This window comes from Zootoca vivipara, chromosome 7 (assembly GCF_965207765.1).
Source record: "Zootoca vivipara chromosome 7, rZooViv2.hap1.1, whole genome shotgun sequence".
Taxonomy (NCBI): Eukaryota; Metazoa; Chordata; class Lepidosauria; order Squamata; family Lacertidae; genus Zootoca; species Zootoca vivipara.
Window position 1 is genome coordinate 49302342 of NC_142590.1, and position 21614 is coordinate 49323955.

Sequence of the window (21614 nt, forward strand, 5' to 3'; positions counted from 1 at the left end):
ACATTTTGGTCAGGTACCAAAATTTGTGTATCCCTGGGTGTGAGCATCATGGCAGCGAAACAAAATACCAAGAGGGGGTAGTGAGTCAAGCTAAATTTGTTACTAATTCTGGCTGTTGAATTAAGACTTTGAGGAAACCGGTGAAATTTACAAAGTGTCTAGGTTTGCATGATGCCCGGACAAATGGCTCTTGATCAAGAGAGAAAGAGGGGGGGGGAGTGCCTCAAATAAGACAGTATTAAGAATCTGAGTATTTGGCATTGCCTGCACTTCAGATGGATCTGAAGTGGACATTGAGTAGAATAATATATTGTGAGTGGTGGGTGTGAAATTTTGAAGCTGGCTTAATACAAACTGTGACTTGATTTTTAGTCCACTGTTACAACACAGATACAATGAATACATAATTATGACTTAGCAGAGTAAAAAGGCCACCTGAGTTGGTTAGTCACCCCCTACAGGCACAAGAACTAGGGAGGGGGCATAGAAAATAGAAAAGGCAGTTTATGGTCAGCAATGTTTTGGCACATTAAGAAGTCATTTTAGCAAGTGGTCTGCTACTGATTCTGCTTTTTTCTTCTCAGCAGGCAATTCTAACAGGTAAAAGGTGGTTTTTGGAGTAACCTGCTGCCAAGGAAAGCCACCACCCTCTGACAGCACAGGATAATTAGACTCACCCAGCAACAAGAATTCAGCTGTTCATAATAGGGTGTAATCCTTTCTTTCTGATGAAGCAAAAAATTACCCCTTCAATGCCAAATACCAAAGAGGACTTAGAAGCCACTTATTTATATTTTATAAGAGTATCCTTAGCATAACCAAATCTAGGTACTACAGAGTTTGGGCTAGTGCAAACAGCTTGGAACAATACAACAGAGGTTCTAGTTCAGCGTGGAATACAATTTTAGAAAAGAGCCAATTTAGTTTAGAGCATGGAAATGAACATCAAATGGCTATGTTCAAGAACAAAATGATAGCCACTTAATACTGAGGTAGATGCAGTTATCTTGATGTTCCAACAGATATAAAACTAAAAATAGTCTACAGTTCTACAGGATTGCAAAACAGGAAATTGCTTGAACATCCACCTGTAGAGGTTCAAGTTTCCAAACCACAGCAGGCACATGACACAAAATTGTCAGGCATCCTCAGCAAAGTTCTATGATTAGTGGGCAATTTGATGATAAACAAGAGTAACTGAGCAAAGATGGAGTGAGAAGAGGAAGAATTAGTTAAGCCAAGAAAAGGGTTGTTTGAGGAAATTATGGAATGCTCACCACATGACACAGCCACAGCAGAAAATGGGGAAAGGTTACAATGAATTCTGGCAGAGATTGATAAACTAAGGCTGTAATCCTAACATCATTTACCTGGGAATAAGTCCCACTGAATCTAACATCTGAGTAGATATGGTTAGGATTGTGCTTAGTGACTACCTTGTCCCAGACATAGGTTTTAGGACAGTGCAAAAGTGAACTTAAAATACAGTATGGTACTCTATAAAACTTGGAACATATTTTGAATATTACATGGCCATCATTCTCCTTATTCTGAAATAACAGTAGCTTCCACTGCTGCTGCCTACTAGGGAGGGGCCTTTGTGGACCAAAGCCATGTCTCTTTTAGATGAAAAGTCTTGCCTGTATGGTCATAGCAAAACTGAAATTATAACTACATAAAATGTGTGCCTGGTACCATTTCACAATTTATTTATTTTTTAAACCCCTGTGCTGAGTAGTTTGCCCTTTCCTGCATTTGTAGCAAGAACGTATGGAGGACTGAGTCAGTTTTATCACTGGAGGCAGATAAATTTTGTCATGAGGAAAAGGTCAAGGCTACCAATTTGGTCTCTCTTCCTAGCACTGCATATCACCAACATCATGGGGGGAGGGACCCCATACTGAGAGCCCACCCCCAGTACAGATTTTACTTCCTTTCTAGTTTTTTATGGGCAAGTTTAAGACTTTCAAAATAAGTCACGTGGCTTAAGTAAATATCATAAAAAACAAAAATGAGAATGATGACCTGCAATCTTGAAGAACTCGCTCCCCGTTATGCCAATTTGGTTCATGTAAGCAGAGTTTAAGCCTAGGTTTTGGTATAGAAATGCAAAACACTTGGTTTACAGCCGACTGTTGTATAAGCATTATGTTATGCGGCCAAATTGCTATTCTGTGCATGTTTACTATGATTTTATCCCTTCATCTCTCACTATCCTAAACCAACAAAATCTGGGTATGGAAGAGTGCTCAGCTACTTTCACTATGTACACAGATGTACAACAATTTACAGGTAAGGATTGGCTGTGTTGACTGAGTTTTAGTTTCCTTTAAAGTTGACAGAATAACCAGCAGGAAACTACCGTGTTTCCCCCTTTTTAAGACACCGTCTTATTACTTTTTTTTCTCAAAAAACCACAGGGTGGCTTATTTTTGGTGGGATGTCTTACTGGTACCGGTATTTTTATTACGAGTCTGAGGGAAGGGAGGTGTGTGCGTCCCTGGTGCAGCCCTCTCTCCCCGGCCCTGGGATGTTCGCGAAGGGCTGCTCTCTCTCTCCTCCAAGGTGGGGACTCACTTAATAGCAATCTGCTACACTGGAGCTTCTTAAATCTAAACCAGTATAATGGAATCTATCTGTGTGATACAGTCCTAGCAGTAGCCTATACCTAAAGCAAGTAAGGATCTCTACCAGCCAGCTGCCCAAGACTGCAAGACTGTCTGAAGTTCCAACAACATAGCACTTTGCAGTGCTATCACTGATAGCAAAGAAGCTACCTGCTGAGAACAAAGAAGCCAGCTAAGCAGCAATTAAGATTGCTGACTTGGTAAATGGTAGCAATTGAGAAGCAATTGAGCCAGCGAGGTGAGGAAGCACGTGTTGTTAGGACCGGCAGTTTAACTTTTGTGTAAAGCAGCGTTTAGCAGCTCCTTTTAGCAGCTCGCAAACAGCGAAGGAAAAAGTCCTTAATAAATAAATAAAAGTCCCCAAGGCAAGGACTGCGATCCAGACTACTTACAAATCCTTAAAGGGGCAGCTCCACAGACAACCAAGCAGCATAAGGTAGAAAGAAAACTGCAGCAGGATTTTTAAAAGGCTGCTTTATGCCCGGTAAAAGCAATGAGACAACAATCAGACACGGGAGATTCCCGTTAAGAGGAAATCAACGTGCATTGAATGGAAGGGAATTTAGGGAAAGGTGGGGGGAAGCGAGAGGTGGGCTGTGTGTGTGTGTGTGTGTGTGTGAGAGAGAGAGAGAGAGAGAGAGAGAGAGACGCAGGGGGGGGGGAGAGAGACAGACGCGCGCACGGAGGTCTCTCCCTAAAAGGGAAAACAGCCTTTGCATTCTTCAATCGCCCCTCTTTTCTTCCTCGTGCCTTCATCTCCTCCCCACCCCACTTTTCTCCCCTTCACCAAGTAGAGCTTACACAGCTTGGCTAAAAAAATTATTTTTGGATCTTTTTATTTAAAAAAATGCTCTCAGAAACGGGGAAGGGAAATCACAAGGCTTCGGCAGCCAGCAGCTACCGGTACGGCTGTTCGGTGCATTTTTACAAGCTTTTAAAGGAAATACGTGTCTGTGGAGCGACAGCAAAATGGGGAGAGATTTTTAAGGGGGGAGTTGGCTGGCAGGAGGGGGGTTATTGCTAGTGGGTGAAGGGTCTATCAGTATGTCTTATTTTCGGGGTATGGCTTGTATCGCGCAATTGCTTAGAAATCCTGCTATGGCTTATATAATGACTACGTCTTAAAAAAGGGGAAACACGGTACCACACAAATTTCAAGTGTTGAACTCCACCAGAACAGAACACCTGTCTTTTTTCCTGTTCAATGACTGTTTGGGGACATCCTCATGTCACCAGAAGAAATGGCACCATACCATAGCCAGTTTTATTTGAGTTACCAATAAGGTTTTAGCTCATTTAAATAACCAAACAGTGAAGTAGAAAGGAGAGATGGAGAAAACTATGCTTCCAACAGGACCAGGAAGAGATAGGAAAAAAGAAAATGCATTTAAAACAGATACTAACAGGAAAAGATGTTAAACATTTGTTAATTCCCTTTTTTAAAAATTAGAGGGTTTTTTTTTTTAAAAAAAAGGTTTGTTTAAAAACATAGCAGTGTTGTCTTTCTGGTATATAGGAAAGCAAAATGTCCTAGTCTGTAATGGTGCTATAGCAGTACAGTACAGTCATACCTTGGGTTATGGCCGCTTCAGGTTGCGTGTTTTCGGGTTACGCACCGCGCTGAACCTGGAAGTCCCAGAATGGGTTACGTCGGGGTTTCGACACTTGCACATACGCAGAAGCACTAAATCACGCTTTGTGCATGCACAGAATTGCGACCCGCGCGTGCGCAGATGCGGCACTGCGGGTTGCAAACGCTGTGGGTTGTGAACATGCCTCCTGCACGGATCATGTTCGCAACCCAAGCGTCCACTGTATATGCTGTGGATTTGTTTGCATTCCATCACAGATCAGTAAACTTGCTGACCCAAACTAAGATACATTTTTTGCACTTAAAATCATCATGATTTCAGTGGGACTTGAGTACAATTATCTTTCTCTAGGAGTTGCATTTCAGTGCTGTTATGCATTTTGAGAAACAATGGAGATTGATATGACTCTGATACTTCATCTGCAGTGACATCTGCTGCTTTAAGCTAAAATCATTTCGAAAAAACCATTGGTTGGATGCAGAATGGACCCTCTTCACTTTATAAAGCAAACAAAAACAAGACAGTGGCACAGCTTCTGGGGAGAAATCCAAGTAAGAATTTGAGATAGGAATCCTAAGAACGAGCAAGGAATTTTAAAACCAAAATATTATTCTTGTTTCTTAAGATGCTTATAATGTGATGGGAAAACAAAACTCAATTGCTAATATGACTAATGGAAATAATTTCCTGAAAAGAAATGTAATTTTCTTAATATCTTGGTTACTCGCTGTATTATAATCTCAGGAAAGGTATCCGGAAAGTCCCTAAAAAAGGACTGGACACATAATCCAGGTCTATCACTGCATACCTTTCCTGCAAATCTGCAAGACAAATCCACAAGAGGAATCAGGCTACTGTACTTGAGTATAGATGTGCCCTCACCCAACTGGTGTTGTGGGGAAAAGGGGGTTCCTGACTCAGTCCAGGTGCACCTTTCATCCTACCTGCAGCAGCTTATTGGGTGGGAATAGAAAAGATACTCTTGCCTTGAAGTTGGCATGCTCAGTCATCCATGGGTCAGGGGCCTTTCCAGCAAACAATCATTTAAAAATAAGAGTGTGATTTGGACTGCTCAGCTCCCTGAGAAACCAGTTTGTGCTACAGAAACCCATTGGAAATATAAGACAGACTGAAAAAGATCCCAGGAGTATGGCTTTCAAAGCCATAAAACTGCTTTCCGCATGGTTCTAGTAGGGCCAGAGGGATGCCTTGCGTTGGTAGCAGTTGCATCTTTTGTTTTGTTTTTGTTTAAGACAGACAACATACACCCATGTGGTGCTACTACAGTACACCAAATGCAATGCCAAAATTATACAGCAGGCAGCTCCTAAATGCTAACTCATTTTATAGAACCCTGGTCACTGCCTTTAGAACTGATGCAAATTGATTGAGTTCTCTTTGAGCCACCTCAGTAAAAATCTTCTATAGCCAAGACTCATTTTGTGTATGTATGTATGTATGTGTGTGTGTTTTAAAACCATTTGTTCCACTTGGAGTGATCCCATACTGTTGCTCTGCTCATGTTCCACTGCCGAGAATGCTCACAGCAGTGGCTGTGATTTTATAGTTTCTTGTGAAGCTGCTGAACAGGCTTTTTGCTTCCACAATAACGCCTACTGTAACAACCTTTACAATAAACACTGTTGAATTCTGAGTTCTTCAGAAACCTGTTTAAATGCAGGCAGAATTCAGAAGGATTGTCTTTCTGCTGCACAATCATACGTGGCCCTCTGCTTCTTCACCTTCCGTCACTGTCTCCTTAAGCTCAATTTCAGAGCAAGACTTTTCTTCTTCCTCTCCTGGGGGTTTACTGGCCTCCTCCTGTAACCAACAGCAAACACACAATGTGGCAATTAGTGAAGAGGTAAAAGCAGAAATTTTTGAAGCATAAATTCAAAGATTCTCATAACTTTTAAACTCCAATTTTAGAAATACAATTCCATAATTGCTGGAAATGAAGTTTTCAGGTACCTACAACTCTAACAACCTCTGAAGTTGCAACGTGAATGTAAAAAGGGACTGGAAGATATGCCTCTGTAAATTGCCTGTTACCTAAACACCACTCTGAGTGTACGAGGAACTGTGAAATGGTAGAAGCAAGTGAATTCTCAATGCTTACAAAACATTCTAGATTTTATCTGAAGCCATCTCTGATACACAGAGGTGAACAGAAGGAACTACCTCTACTGCTAGAGATAAGAAAAGAATTACGATTAATGCATTCATTTCATTACTAGTCTTTGCTAGCAGTTGTAAATGTTTCTGGAAAACTTTCAGATTATAAAAATCGTTTGTCACAAAATGAAAATGCATCCGGAGCTTACAATATTGTATGTATATAGATGTTGGTTGTGATCCAGAAGCTTCACATATGCACCTCCATAAGGAAATAGAGAATTTCAAAGCCTATATAGCCTGGATAAGCTATATATAGTTAAGGTGCCACTGAATGGTAATCTGAAATAAATAAAAAAAATTCCTGGTAGCACCTTAGAGACAAACCTAGTTGGTCTCTAAGGTGCTGCTGGACAATTCTTTTAATTTTCTTATTTATTTCGACTGTGTCAGACCAACATGGCTACCTACCTGAATTGGTAATCTGAAAATTATTCAGCTATGGGCTCAAGGCTCAGTGTCTACAATCTGACTTAAGCGTCTCCTCAATTGTGCCATTTTTTGTGCCCCAAATGAGTGTTCATCATAGGACTGAATACCCCTCTGTAAACAAAGGGGGGGACCCCTCTGTGGTGGGATGCTGGTAGCTCTGCTCTGATACTCTCCTCCATGTGCTGCCAAACCACCTTAATTTTCCCCCAAGATGTGAATTCTAAGAATACACCACCACCACCTGTGGAAACTATACTGGGTTTTATTCCACTAAGTTTTATTCAGAGTAGACACACTGAAATTAATTAACATAACTAAGTCAGGTCCATTTATTTCACTGGGTCTATGCCAAGTAAAGCTCCATGGAATGCCACCCAATGCATTAATATTTCTGTATAATTATATACCACACCCTCTCAGTATTTTGGCACAGTTAAAGTTGGACAGAGGTTGGAAGGAGGCCATATTGGCATGGTGCAAACCTTTGCATCTCTCTCTGCGAATTTCTTGAACATGTTGGCATATATTTTCCGGTCACGCTCATTGTGCTCCTTTGTCTTCTTCTGGCACACAGTGATTTGTGACCTGGCTGCCTTGTTTTGTGGATTCACTTCTAGCACTCTCTCAAAGTCACACTTTGCCAATTCAAATTCATTCATGAGTAGTCGTGCTTCTCCTCTTCTGTACAAGCCCTTTTCGTTAAGCTGGTCCAGTGCTAATGCCTGCAAACATACATCCACACATTTAACATAGCTAAAATGATTCCACAGAGACAACAAGAATGAGGAAAACGGGACTCAAGAAGAGGATGTGGGACAGAAAGAAAATGTGTCAACTGACTATGTCTGCTCAATATGGCTAACCTGACCCCAAACCCCCACCCCCTCACACACATAAACAAATCTCACTACAGCCAACCCAAGACAACCAACCACACATTCCAGGCCACCCCAACCTCTCTCACCACCAAGGAAATATAACAAGCAAATAGAAAGAGAACCCGCACAAGCCCAATGAAAAAGAGGGCTTTTAAGTGCTCAAGAGCAAGAACATGAGTCACTGACACAGGAATAGGTAATATTCTAGAAAAATGACCACTTCAATCCCTCCATTAAAATCCAAGCAGTACAAGGTATGTTCTTTTATTTTAATGTCTCTTATGTGACCAACTGGTGTCATCCAAAGATTACTGTGCATGCACAAAATGCATTTCTATGCGCACATGTGAGTGCGGGGGAGAGAAAATTATTCCACCACCACATACAGCACTTTATCCCTGGAAAAAACCTGCAGTAAAATCGCATACCATGTGGGGGGGCAGAGCTGCAGAAGGGGCAGGGAAAATGGACAATGCATGCTGAAGTGCTTGTATATAATAATATTGGGAGCCACACTAGACATATCAAAATGACAAAGCTGAGTTTCTAGATATACAGCTTATTTATTGACCTTAGTAACGAAAGCTGTTTTTAAATAAATAAATAAATAAATAAATAAATAAATAAATAAATAGTGAAGTAACAATTAAAGCTCACGTACTATATATCTGCTGCATACCCTGAAATTTTGGCATTTGAACTTCTTAATCAAAAATCCAAATCCAGATGCCAGATGTTTCTATGGTGCCTCAGTTATAGATGTAAAAATAAGAGCTTCAATATTATTGAATCAAGCATAGAATTTTAAACCCAACAACATAATTTTCTCAAACATCCTGGCACTAAAATGGTGGAAATCTCTCCACTGATCTACAAAATGGATTTGTCTCCAAAACTAGTTGGAAATGTGTATGTTGTAGATGACAAGTCATCTTCAACTACAAATAGAACATTCAAAAAAGAGTAATATGATACAGTGACTAAATACAAACGGATATTATGCTTAAAGCTTCCAAACAGAGGCCCAAAAGAGAGCTTACAGGCAATGTTTAGATGATGACTCACAAACCCCAGATATTTATAGTTGTACCCGTAAGCACATGCCTTACGTTTGCATAATTATTTTACTAATTTAAATGTTCTGGCTCATTTTTAAACACTTCATTCTAGATGTGTGCTGCATTCAGAGACCTAAAGCACATAATAGCAGCTCCATTCTGCAGACTTCTAGCCAAACCCAGAATGTGGTCCGTTCTAAAATAATATCTATGCATGCTTAACTGATGGAAAACAGTATGCAATGCAGATAAACCCTGCTGTAGCAACACGACAGTATTAAAGAATAAACTTATGGAAGTTGTATCTATTATGTGACTGACATTAAAACTGAAAAGGCCCCTATTTCATGGCACCCCTAAAAAATTGCCTTGAGATGCTGTCATAGTTCATGTATTCCATGTACAGTACACCTGAAGGTGTTGCCTAAGAAAGTTCTTGCAACAGCAACCCCCAATTTGTGCAAGGGTTGTGTTCTGGGTCATTGCGTGCTACGTCGGGGTGCATATAAGCCCACCCTGCCCACTTTCCCTGCCACTTCCGGGTTTGCAGAGATGCACGTGTGCATGCTTTGAACATGCACAAAATGGTTGTTGCCTGTATTGTGTTCAGTTAAAGAATCATATACATTAAGGATCATATGCAGTTCTTCCCAACTCAGTTTACTACTCATGTTCTCTGTAGTCAAAAGAGACATTCTAGAAAGGACAGCCCTACTCCTGTAATGGTCATGAACGAATCGTAGAGCAGTCAGAATTTTCACAGTGAAATCCTATACATGTTCTGTCTTTTTTTTAACATTTTTATTTTTGCTTTGTGCTTTCTTTCACTCATTTTTTTTTACAAAGGTCAATAAACAAAAAAAATAAATGTCACCGAGTTCAATGTGGCTTGCTCTCAGGTAAGTGGGTATAGGATCACAACCATAATGTGGAATCATTCCTCTTAGTGTAAATGGTACAGTACAGGGACTAAACAGCTAATGGGTTCGTTAAACTTAACTTTGTGCATATATTTGCACTTAGCTTCCAAGATGCCACAGAACTGTTGTATTCTGCAGGCAATGGCCACAACCATCCATCAGCACAGGAGCATTTATAAAGTAAGGTATTTTTCTAAATCTATCAGATAGTAGATTGTTGCCTTTTCAAGTTTTTTAAAAGATATTTTGGCATCTGTCTCAAATATGTTAAAAGAATCAGGGTCAAAAGTTGTCTGAAAGAGATATAGTGCCGGATATGACCACCACCCACCACCAATGGCCTCCCAAACCCCACATGGCCAAATGTCTCTTTACCTTATTACAATACTCAATAGCTTTCATATACTCCCGCAACTTCAAATTGCACATGGCGAGGTTGAGGAAGGCTGCCAACAACAACGATTCTGAAGCTTTAGATTCCCTTTCTGTTAAGCCATATTCCATTTCTAACCAGGATACAATCTTCCCATATTGAATCATTGCCTGTAGGTACTTGCCTTCCTAGCATGGGGTAAAGAAGATCAGATTATGAAATGGTATTTTGCAGCGTGAAATATATTTGACTCTGAAATTTGTTATAATTTGAACAGCAACAGAATGAGAAGGAAGCAATTCAGAAGGGCTAGGTGCAACATCAATAGGAACTGCAAGTGTGGAAGTCAGGAGAGTATTAGCGAGGGGACGTGGGTGGCACTGTGGTCTAAACCACAGAGCCTAGGGCTTGCCGATCAGAAGGTTGGCGGTTTGGGAGTGAGCTCCCATTGCTCTGTCCCAGCTCCTGCCAACCTAGCAGTTCAAAAGCACGTCAAAATGGAAGTAGATAAATAGCTACCGCTCCGGCGGGAAGGTAAACGCCGTTTCCGTGCATTGCTCTGGTTTGCCAGAAGCGGCTTAGTCCTGCTGGCCACATGACCCGTAATCTGTACACCGGCTCCCTCGGCCAGTAAAGTGAGATGAGCACCGCAACCCCAGAGTCATCCGCGACTGGACCTAACGGTCAGGGGTCCCTTTACCTTTACCATTAGTGTCACATAGTCTAGGTGCTGTCACATTCTGCCAAGACTACCATGTGCCTAGAAAGAATATTCCAGAAACCCTCCAAACCACCACCAATATATCTCATGTCATCCCCACTCCTAGCATCATCTCCACTCACTCCCCTTTGGAATGAGAAGCTGAGGTGGAAAAGAGGTATCATTAGGGTTGCTTGAAAACCACAGTGCCTCCGAAAATGTCATCACTGGCAATTAAACCACAGGGCATTTATCAGAAGAAAATCCAATTATTGATGCTACTATTTCTAGACATGTTGACACAGACCTTGAAGTACACAGTCCCTTTCTCTTTGACGATGCCAGCCTGCTCTAATTTCTCTTTGGTGTCCATCTCCCAGGATTCTTTGGCCTGCAAGCAAACATGTATAGCAATAATTAGGTAATTATAGGGACACCAAACCCTGCTTCTTTCTTAGAAATTGTCTTCAGACCCCGAAACACGGTAAACTTCACAGAATCTCACTATTTCCAATTTTGACATGACTTGAACATATTCTTTCAAGTAATGCAGTAGCGTTAGCAATGGGATGAATGGGTAGGAAGTAATAGAGTGTATTATTATACACAAAGGGTAACCCAGGAAGCTGCCTTATGCTGGGTCAAGTCATTGTGTCCATTTAACTCAATATTGCCAACACTGACAGGCAGTGGCTCTCCAAGGATTCCAACAGGAGTCTCTCCCAGCTGGGGATTGAATCTGGGGTCTTCTGCACAGAAAGCACATGCTCTACCATCAAGCTATAGAGGGTACTAGGTAAGCTACATCTGGCTTTAGAAATTAAGAGCAAATTTCAGAGTAACTAAATATTTACGGCACTGAAATTAAGGCTATGTCTTGCAAACAGGTTGTTCCAATCCATTTATTCTTCACACACGTTTGGCATGTGAGGGCTTCACTCACTATATTCATTGCTATTTTGCTGCTTGTCATGCAGACCACTGGGCAGGGATCGGTTGAAAATATCCTGGGTGAGTTTTTTTGTCCCTCCTCTCAATCTCTTTCTTTCCCCCAGCAAGCTTACAGGATTAAACAGCAATTGTTTTAGTCTTTAAAAAAAGTTTTATTCTTGCACAATTCTGATTTAGCACAATTGCACAATATCTGTAATAATAGAAACAAACCAGGCATGTTTAGTGCTCTGAATGTGTGTGGGGCATGTGCCAAGTTTTCTATAAATTAAGGTAATTCCTCTTTCCCACTCTTCTCCAACTAATGAGTAACTTCATCTCAAAGGCGAGTCTCCCGAACCTCTTCTTGCCATTTTCCCAAACCTTTGTAATGATGCTTCCAGACTTGTTATTTTCAGGTGGGATTCAATCACATTCCAGAAAAATAAGTTTGTTTTGGAGCTCTTTTACAACCCTCCAGAAGTGACAGGAACATGCACTGGAAAGTGTGTGATTACTCGTTTGATGTGACATTGTCTATCCTCCTCACAAACAAATCAGAATGAATACTCAATAAATAGTCAATGTCATCTAACCTCCCTACAAACCAGGATGAGTGTTCAATGAAGAGTGTTTTACGCGGGATCAGAGCATGATGCTGGGTGAAGTAAGAGGTGGCGAGGGGGGCTTCCTGCAGTTTCTCCCCTCCCCTCCCCACCACCCATAATCTTCAATAGCTCTGTGAAGCAGGGCTTCCTACAGCTGTAGGAGACTCTTGGAGGGCAGTCCTGACTCAGGACTGACTTGATTCCCCTCTCCATCTCAGCAACATGAACAGATCCAAATTGAATATTAGTTGGAGAAGGCAAAGAGAGAGGTATCGTCTTAATTCACAGAACGATTGGCACACATTTCCCCACCTCCATTCAGAGCAATAAGCAGCACTACACATTTGTTTTGATTATTACAAGGCTTGTGCAACTGGCAGCAGAAGTGTGGCAATGGAAGCTACCCACTGAAACATCACCACACGTGCCAAATTATTCCCCCACCCAAAAAGCACTAAACAGGTTCCACACCAGCAATGACTGCAGATGCATAATAATATATTTATCAGATTTTCCCCAGTAAGGAGAAATCTGGAGTAAAGGTACTGGCTTAATGAAGATAGCATTCTGCGGATGCTGTCCTAAACTTGGGGACACTTCACAAATGATTATAACTCTGCTAAAAACCTCTTTGGAAACACTGTCTTGGGAAGTGTGATAGGATGAAAAAGTTGTGAAAGTATGAGAAACCTCTACAAATATTTCAAGAGTAGAAAGTGTGGAGAAGAAACCAACGCCTTCCTCCTGCAAACATTCCCCAGTATAGACTATAAAAGCACAGCTCCACCTTATGTACATCTTGTTCCTTTACTATACTGTACAGAGATGGGTACATTCTCCAGCACCCCAAAGAGGGCACAGCCTGTTTGGCAATTCTGCCCTGCCCTCCTCTTAGTGCTGTTTGGCAGGACATGATTTTTTTTGTCTGCAGCCCAGGGGAAAAAAAGAAGTACAAAAGGAACAAGCCCAGAACAAGTCTTGGACCCCACCCAAAACAATAAAACAAACACACACACAAGAACACTGTGACCTTAGTTGACGTATCTGCCTTACCAAGCTTTGTCACAAACATGCAGGGGCAAGGAGGGGGAGAGAGAACAGGACATCCTAAATGTTTTCATTGGAGAAGAGATCTTGTAGGTATGGTAAATGTCAGACGTGTGTGTGTGTGTGTGTGTGTGTGTGTTTTATACCGGTAGCTGTTTACAATTGGAAAAAAATCCCATTCTCACCTTTTCAAAGCTTTTCAGTGTAACTTCATACACAAGTTCAGCATTTGGCCCTATGCCAAATTTAAGCTTCCCTGCTTCACCAAATCCATATCTAAAACAAAGCATGGAAACAAAATACTAAACAAAAACAGCATAGGATGAGGCACTTAATTCAGCATTCTGAATATTTGCACTCACGTGGAAATAACCGTGGGTAGCTAGCTACACATCGGCCCCTGGAGACAAAACAGATGTTGCCTAGGAAACCAGTGGCCAAGTAACTCATCTGTGGCAACACACACAGATTGTACACACTATACTAGCCTTATCATTACTTCCTTTGTATTCAGATTAGATACTATTATACACCTTGCATCCTACTCAATTTTAATACCCTCTTCAATGGAACATACATTTATTTTTCAGTAATGAGATTTTTCACAAATGTCTTAGGATCTTTAATAATCACACTAAACTTTAGAAGGGTAAATAGATAATAATATTTGTAATTCTTGCCTAAATTCTTTCTACTCCAACCCTCAAAATCTGCCAGATGCGAATTTTGTTACTCTACTTCTTAAGAGAGAAAATACATCAGAGGACATATGTAAGATTCCTACTATTAGCTAGCAATAGAAAGTAGTTCTGGCACTATTAATTGCAAGAGCTGTATTGTGATAGAAAATCATTTAACAAAAACACTTTACATGCACAATTGGTTTGCTTTAACATATTTTAATCACCTCATTTGTGACAAAGGTTAACACAGAATATGCATGTGTTAGTACCTTAAAGCACAGCAAGGTAATTTCCTCCCTTGCATTTCAATTTGCATTTGTATGTTGCTATACATACCTGAGAGGGGACAGTGATGTCGCCACCCATTGAGCTTTACCTGTTTAGTTCCTTGCCTATATCCCGCAACTCCTATTCACAAGGCTCTTGTCTGCACAAGTGCAATAGCTGACTCAAATGTACACATCAGAGTTTTACTGTAAAGTTTTCCTTTCAGATTGAAGCTGCTTTGAGGGAAATCTGATCAAACAGCAGTGTTTTATTTTTTAAAAACCACAGGACTGCTCTGCATTGCGGGTAACTGTGTGTGTTCAAAATCCAGCAATCAAAACACTCCACCACACTGGAGCCAAAGCCACAGAACCTGTGGCAAAATAATGTCTAAATGCATCTTTGCTTACATTAGAGTTGAATGCTGTAGAAGCTGTGTGGCGTGTGCATGTGTAAGAGGCAGACAGTAGTGGCCAGTATGATGAGGCAGAGCTGTGGAGTTGCTCTCCCAAAATCAGCATTGCTACAGTTTACCTGAATAGGACCAGGACAGAGCTGTGTGGTGGTGATGTTGTGGCTGTGCAAAAACATTGATAGGAGCACAATATTGGCGCTGTCAGTACATCCACACAGCATCAACCTCACAGCTGCCCTGCTCAAGCACCAGCTCGATAAGCTGCAGCAACACCTGTGTTCAGAGGGTGGCTCCACAACTCTGCTTTATCACACCAACTACTGAAAATATTGAGAGAGATGGGAGAAATCTCAAGTTTCTTACTGTGCTCCAATATGTAGGATACAATTTTCTCCCCTTTGCATCTTCTCCAGAGCTTTGTCAATTCCAATGGGAATGTCATGGTCTTCTCCTTCTCCAACAGTGAATGCTACATCTCTGCAATCAAACATTCTGCCATCACAGAATCCTTTCAGATGGACTGTATGAGAAAGAAAACAACAATGCATTGTAAAGCACTGTTTGACTGCAACTATTTTGACAAGCATTAAAGTGCTTCATGGCTAAAACACATTTTTGTCAGTATTCAGGCCCCAAAATAAACCCCAAAGCCACATTGCCCATGACTCTCTGCAACAGAAATTCACCAGCAGACTTCTGCGCCATCTTTTAAATGCCTGCTGATTTTTTTTCTTTTCTATTCCATTGATTTTATTGTTTGGTTTTATGTATTTATATTGTTGTAAACTGCTGTGATGTATTAAACTGATGTATTAAATATCAGTACAGTCATACCTCGGTTTAAGTACGCCTTGGTTTGAGTATTTTCAGTTTAAGTACTCCGCGGACCAGTCTGAAATGGATTAATCCACTTTCCATTACTTTCAATGGGAAAGTTCGCTTCAGGTTAAGTACGCTTCAGGTTAAGTACAGACTTCCGGAACCAATTGTGTTTGTAAACCGAGGTACCACTGTATATAAATACATTTCTAAAATGAGACCTCTAGCCTACAGAGTTGAACACTTCAGATGATTTCTACAGTCTTTGAAATTTTCAGAGTCTAGTAAAGGTTTCTCTACAAATAAATTAGTTTAGGCATGTTGTGGCCCAGTTTTCAGAGCCACTGCATAGGCATCACAGCTCCTAGCACTGGGCAGTAGGCTCCTGATGTAGTAGCTTGCAACTGGTGTTTTTGTACTTAAACTGGGACACAGTGTTGCAAAAGCTACTGGCACTCTGCCCCAGCATAAAAAAATACTATACAAGGGCACCTGCATGGCACTAGCAGGGAAAGTTTCCTCTGCGACCCTGTGATCTAGAAATCCTCTGTGTTTATTGGAGTTATGAAGGGCTCAGTTTAGAGCAAGGACTTGTTTAGCCAGGAAGGGCTACTAGACAGTCTTGCCTTATCTTCCCTTCCCTTATTAAGCAGAGCATGCAACAATAACTGCTATAGAACAGACCACAGGTTGCTGCACTGTTAGAACTACGTACTACTATCCAATTGTAAATCATTATACTTCCTGTTTGTGACGGGGCCAGATTGTGGTGCGGTCAAATGGCAAAATTACAGTAATCACTTGCACAATAGAAATATTACCTGGATTAACAAAGTTATGTGGACATTCTGACTGAACATCTGTTTGCATATATAAGTGCCTCCCAGAAGGAAGGAAAGAAAGAAAGAAAGAAAGAAAGAAAGAAAGAAAGAAAGAAAGAAAGAAAGAAAGAAAGAAAGAAAGGCAGGCAAGAACAAGTGCTGTATAAAACACTATGTTCCCATAAGGACTAACTGTGCCTTTCTGGAACAAGGACAAGGTAACACATAATGGTTACTCTGCTTCCTGGTTTCTAAGCAGCTCTGCTGGATCCAGATATTGAGTTTTGACATGCTGACTTGTAAATCTAAGATTGATTATTACAAAGTGTGCAAATATTGTTATAGCTGTATCTGCTAGCCACATGCAATAAGAGCCACAAAGTTTTCTTTAAAGGAAAACTACATGATACTTAGTGCTAGAACACGACACGGTAAAATCACACATACACTCTCAGATATTTAAAAAACTGACTTGAAAGATACGCAACAAACAGTTCTGTGGCACATCTGAAAGATCAACAAATTTATTGCAGCATAGGTGTTCATGGCCCAGAGCCCACTTCATCAGATGCATGAAGTGTTCTCCTAAACCAGCAAAGGGAAATGAAATTGGGGGGGGGGGGCAAACCACAATGTGTATATTGAAAGTTTATGCCACAAGACTCTTCATCTTCATCTTTAAGGTGCCACAAGACTCTTAGTCTGTTGCAGCAAATGAACACACACATCCCTCTTCATGTTCTGAAAATATATAATCAGAAACAGAGGGAGATGCCATTGGAATGCTATTCAACAGTTACTGATGGCCTTGCACTCTGGTTTCTTAAGGTGAATGATTGATTCACCATCATCCTGCTTCTTCCTCCCCCTCCTGCAACCCCACCAAAAAAGAAAATGAGAAAATCAGTGAAACTGAATTTTCCTGAACATCTTTCCCTTTTCTCACAGGGCTGTTTCACTGGAATTCTGTCCAAATACCGTAAGTCATTTTCAAAATCATACTAAAGTCAAAGTTCTCTAAAAAGTCAATGACACTTTTGCCTGTATATGGGCTGCAGAACAAGACTTTCCTCCATAATTTTCGTCCAATAGTTATTGGTATAAGTTAACTACATATGGATATGATCTCCTATGCTTCAGAAGCTCCGGCCAGTTTTCATAATAGCAGTTATAGAGATAGCAGCTTTCCTAAACCTGTTTAGTTAGTTTGTGACATAGGTAAAGTTTGAATGGAAAACTCACATCATTATCTAAGCTGCACTAGATACCAACTTTTATTCTTCCTAAAAGAGGAAACTGCTGATCTCAAAATATAAATACAGAAACCTGGAGAACTGAATGTAAGATTAGAAAAATGAGAAACAGAGATAACCTATCCCTAGATGCCATATAAGATGGCAGAAGAAGGTTTGCAGGCACCACCATGAGCTTATTGGTGGCATCTGCAAAGTCTCATGCATAGACCTATGAAAGTCCTGTGAATCAGCTGATTGTCAGGGTTCACATAGCTATCAGGGTTCTGATAGCTAGAGATCTCTGAAGTTTCTCCAAAAAGCAAGGAACAATAATGTTCATCCTTTAAACTGTACTTGGAATGGAATGCTCACATTGTACTTGGTGCACTGAATAAGGTGGAGGGCAGGCAGCTGAGAGATCAGCACTGTTAATGCCTCTTTCCAGAACATTCATAATAGCTGGAAAACCAGCCCTGTGAACAGCAGGCCAGTCTCTGAATTTAGAGCAATACTTCATTAAGTTGTAGATGGTTAGTCATTCATCACACACAGGGCTACAGGAACTGTACTTTCTACTCAGGTTTCTACTGGAGAGCAGCAAATCAAAGAACACAGGCTGTGAAGAAACAATTTCAATCCTGGCACACTTCCACCTCTTTGCGTAATGCTTCTAAACCTATGGTCTTCTCACCCCTAAGCCAGCACTGTATGTTGTTCAACCAAAAAAATAAGTAAATAATAATAAAAAGAAACCAGAACAATCCTCTCCCTTGACCACCATTTGCATAGAAAGCAAACATCAAGATTTCTAGATGTCTGCTGATCATCAAGCATGAACACCACGCAGAAACAAAAGCATAACTAGATGCCAGAACTCAGCAGGGCATAATGCAACAGTATTGCAACCATCCATCATAAGCTTCATTAACATGAACAAAGACAAATCATATTAGGTATTTCTGAAGGGTGAACTTCACTTCAGTCCTAGTGACATGCACAGAAGTATATCCCTCACTTTTTCTCTATGCAATCTCTTCAGTTCTGTCCTGTCCTGCATTCTACTGAAGATACCTAGCTCTTGAAGCAATTACCTACGGTGACTGACAATAGCTCTCTGGGGTTTCAGATAGGAGTCTTTCCCAGCCATAGAATCATAGAATTGTGGAGTTGGAAGGGATCCAAAAGGTCATCTATTCCAACCCCCTGCAATTCAGTGCAGCCCTACTCAGGCGCATGCAGAGGGTATGTGGCTGGGTTCAGAAGTAACAGTCTTCAGCCAAATAAGCTCCTTCCAGAGTTTGTTAAACTACCATTACCCAGCTGGCGACACAGGAAATCATTTCAGTTTAAGAAATGGAAGAAATCTTTGTGAAAGCTGGGCGCACAAGGGAAAGAGTAAGGAGGGAACACATGGCACACAGCTCATTTTCGCCCAAATAAATGACGATTTATTGCATTGAGATCAATGTGCCTGATCGTGGTCTATGTCTCAACGGCTCTCAACCTGTCCTCAATTCCTCCCACCCCCATTATCCCCAATTGACACATTGTACTAATATTCTTTCTCTCAGTTGCTCTCAACCATATACTGAGCAAAAAGAAGCAGCAAAAAACCTGAGTTCCTGTATTTGGGGTTCATTCAGTGTGAACTTTGTTATCTCTATGCCCTCGGTCCTTGAAAGTCCTCAGTAAGCCATTTTTGGAGGGTTTAGATTTGCAAACTTTTATACTTCTGCATACCCAGGAAACCCCCTAACTGTACAGAAACATGTCCCTTATTTTGGGGTGCTTTTCTTTTGCTTCTAGGTTGATAGGCACTTTGGACAACCCCCATTCACTATTAAAGGAAGTGATTTCATATGAATTGTATAAACACGATATCAGAAAAACTCCAGAACTTGATTATTGAAGTTATTTAAGTGCTGCCTAAAGCAGATCATTTGGATAGAATTACACTTGGATTACACAGTCAGAAACTCTAGCCAGACTAGGGAACATCACTTCAGCTGCTGAGCTAACTTATTGTTCTCTCAGTGCCTAGAGCAATTTTGTTTTGAAGAGCACAGAACACTGTGTTCTGAATGTGGCTGGCACATGAACTCTGTGCACTGACAGCAATTTGTACTCTGATTAAAACAGCAGAGGGGCTGTAACACAACTTGGAATGCAAATATTCAACTGCAGCCTGTGTTTTAGGAAGCAGAGATGTGAATTATGCCCCATCAGTCAAGCTAATAACACTGTCTACAAAAATCCAGCTCAGAGACTTCAGTTCTGCTACATGCATATTTCCTCCCATTCTAATTATAGCAGCAATATAATTGCCAGGAATCTTTGTATCAGCTCCCAAGTTAATATTGGGTTTTACTAAAACTGAGCAGAAACACTATCAGTTAAAGCACAGTTGCCGAGGTTTTACCACCTGTTTGGCTTCTAAATGCAATCATAACCACTCTTCTGGTTTTCTGCCAACCTGCTCTATTCAAGTCAAATTATCAGCACATTTCCACTTCACAGTAGCTGATGACGAGTCTGAAATGTGGCTCTCAATCCAGAGGCATTTATCTACTGGAACAAGAACAGAGGTAGCAAACATATATTTAGTTTCTTCAAAACATCCCATCTCTACTTCTGTTTTATTGACAATATGGGGACCAACTGGGGGCAGGAAGGTGGGCACTTGGTATCACTATCTCTTAATGTGCCCAATTTCCCCTGGGTTACACTTCATGTATTCTGAAGACTGCTGCAGATGGCTTTATTTCCATGATTCTCACAAAGCAGCTGTTCAATGGGAATAAGCTTAATCATTAAATTAATATCTCTGCTTTAGTTTAAGAGTAATGTTATTTTCGTGAACCACACAACTAAATCTATAAGATACTGAAAACTCTGAATTAATGAACTATTTCAGTATCAGGAAAAGAACAAATTGCTAGTAAATTTACAATTCAGTTCTGAACATGACTACTCAGAATTCTCATTGGGAGTTGAAATCCTAATTGAAAAGCCCTTTGTTGTAGGCATACTTTATTTCAAGGAAGTCTAATCTAACTCAGTGGGACTTGAGTACACACACACATCGGATCATACTACAAAAACTTTTCTTATTCCATGTCAACAAGCAAGTATTACTTAGGCAGATAAGTTACTTGTTGCATAATAAACTGTAAAACGTACTTCATTAGTATACAAATAGCAACCTTTAAAAAAAGGTGTCTGCAGCTTACCAATGAAGTTTCGTTGGTTTGTTTTTCTCATGTGGGAGTTGTGGTCTGGCATGAATATTCCAACCAAGAGGAAGGGAGGGAGAGCCCTTGGGAACTTCCAGCTTTCTAGAAAGAAGCTTCTTGGAAGACTCCACTAAACTACCCTACTGTTCCTGCAACAACCCCTTTGGACATGTTTTTAAACTTGAAATAAACCACAGACTTCAACAGCTATTTCCTGTAAACCTCAATCATCCGGGATTTAGCCAAGTGGGGAGAGAGGAAGAATAGGTAGTCTTATTCCCAAAGGATAGAAAAGATTCAAAGGCAACATAAAACTGACAATACGCTACCTGGTTTTAGATACCTACGGTATCACAAATGTGCCTGCCACTACATGCCTTAACATAATGAGTTCAGAAGAAAAACCTAGGTGGGATTGCAATCATAATCATTTACAAAACATGGTGCTGAGATTGATAAAGGATGCTGTATGGTGTGTCCCAAAGCACTATCATTACAATTATGCATCCAGAATAGCAAGCTGTCTTATTCCAGGTGAGATCCCTGGTTTATATAGTTCTGTGCTGCTGGCAATGATTGACAGCCGCTCTCCAAGGTTTCAGGAAGGACCTTTCCTAGCCCTACCTGCAGATACCAGGGATTGAACCTGAGACCTTCTGCTTGCACAGAATGTGTTCTACTACTGAACTTCAAGATCTGAACATTGTAAATGAGGACACTAAAGCCTGGATTGTCCGTTTTTACACCTTCCAGCTTTCTTCTGTTTATCAGTTAGAAATCCTGCAGCCAAAAATTTACAGC

General features: G+C 40.7%; 1 protein-coding gene across 5 annotated transcripts in view; it reads right to left on the minus strand.

Moving 5' to 3' along the window:
- Positions 1-4101: 4101 nt before the first annotated feature.
- Positions 4102-21614, minus strand: part of FKBP5 (FKBP prolyl isomerase 5) — a 79177-nt gene continuing 61664 nt past the window's right edge. For all 5 annotated transcript variants that reach the window (XM_088673338.1, XM_088673339.1, XM_088673340.1 and 2 more), the window contains exons 6-11: positions 15069-15225; positions 13526-13616; positions 11063-11146; positions 10058-10243; positions 7309-7548; positions 4102-6040 (exon numbers count right to left, since the gene is read on the minus strand). In XM_088673338.1, the coding sequence (XP_088529464.1) occupies positions 5936-6040; positions 7309-7548; positions 10058-10243; positions 11063-11146; positions 13526-13616; positions 15069-15225 (863 nt within the window). In that variant the 3' untranslated portion in view covers positions 4102-5935. The remainder of the gene's footprint in view (positions 6041-7308; positions 7549-10057; positions 10244-11062; positions 11147-13525; positions 13617-15068; positions 15226-21614) is intronic.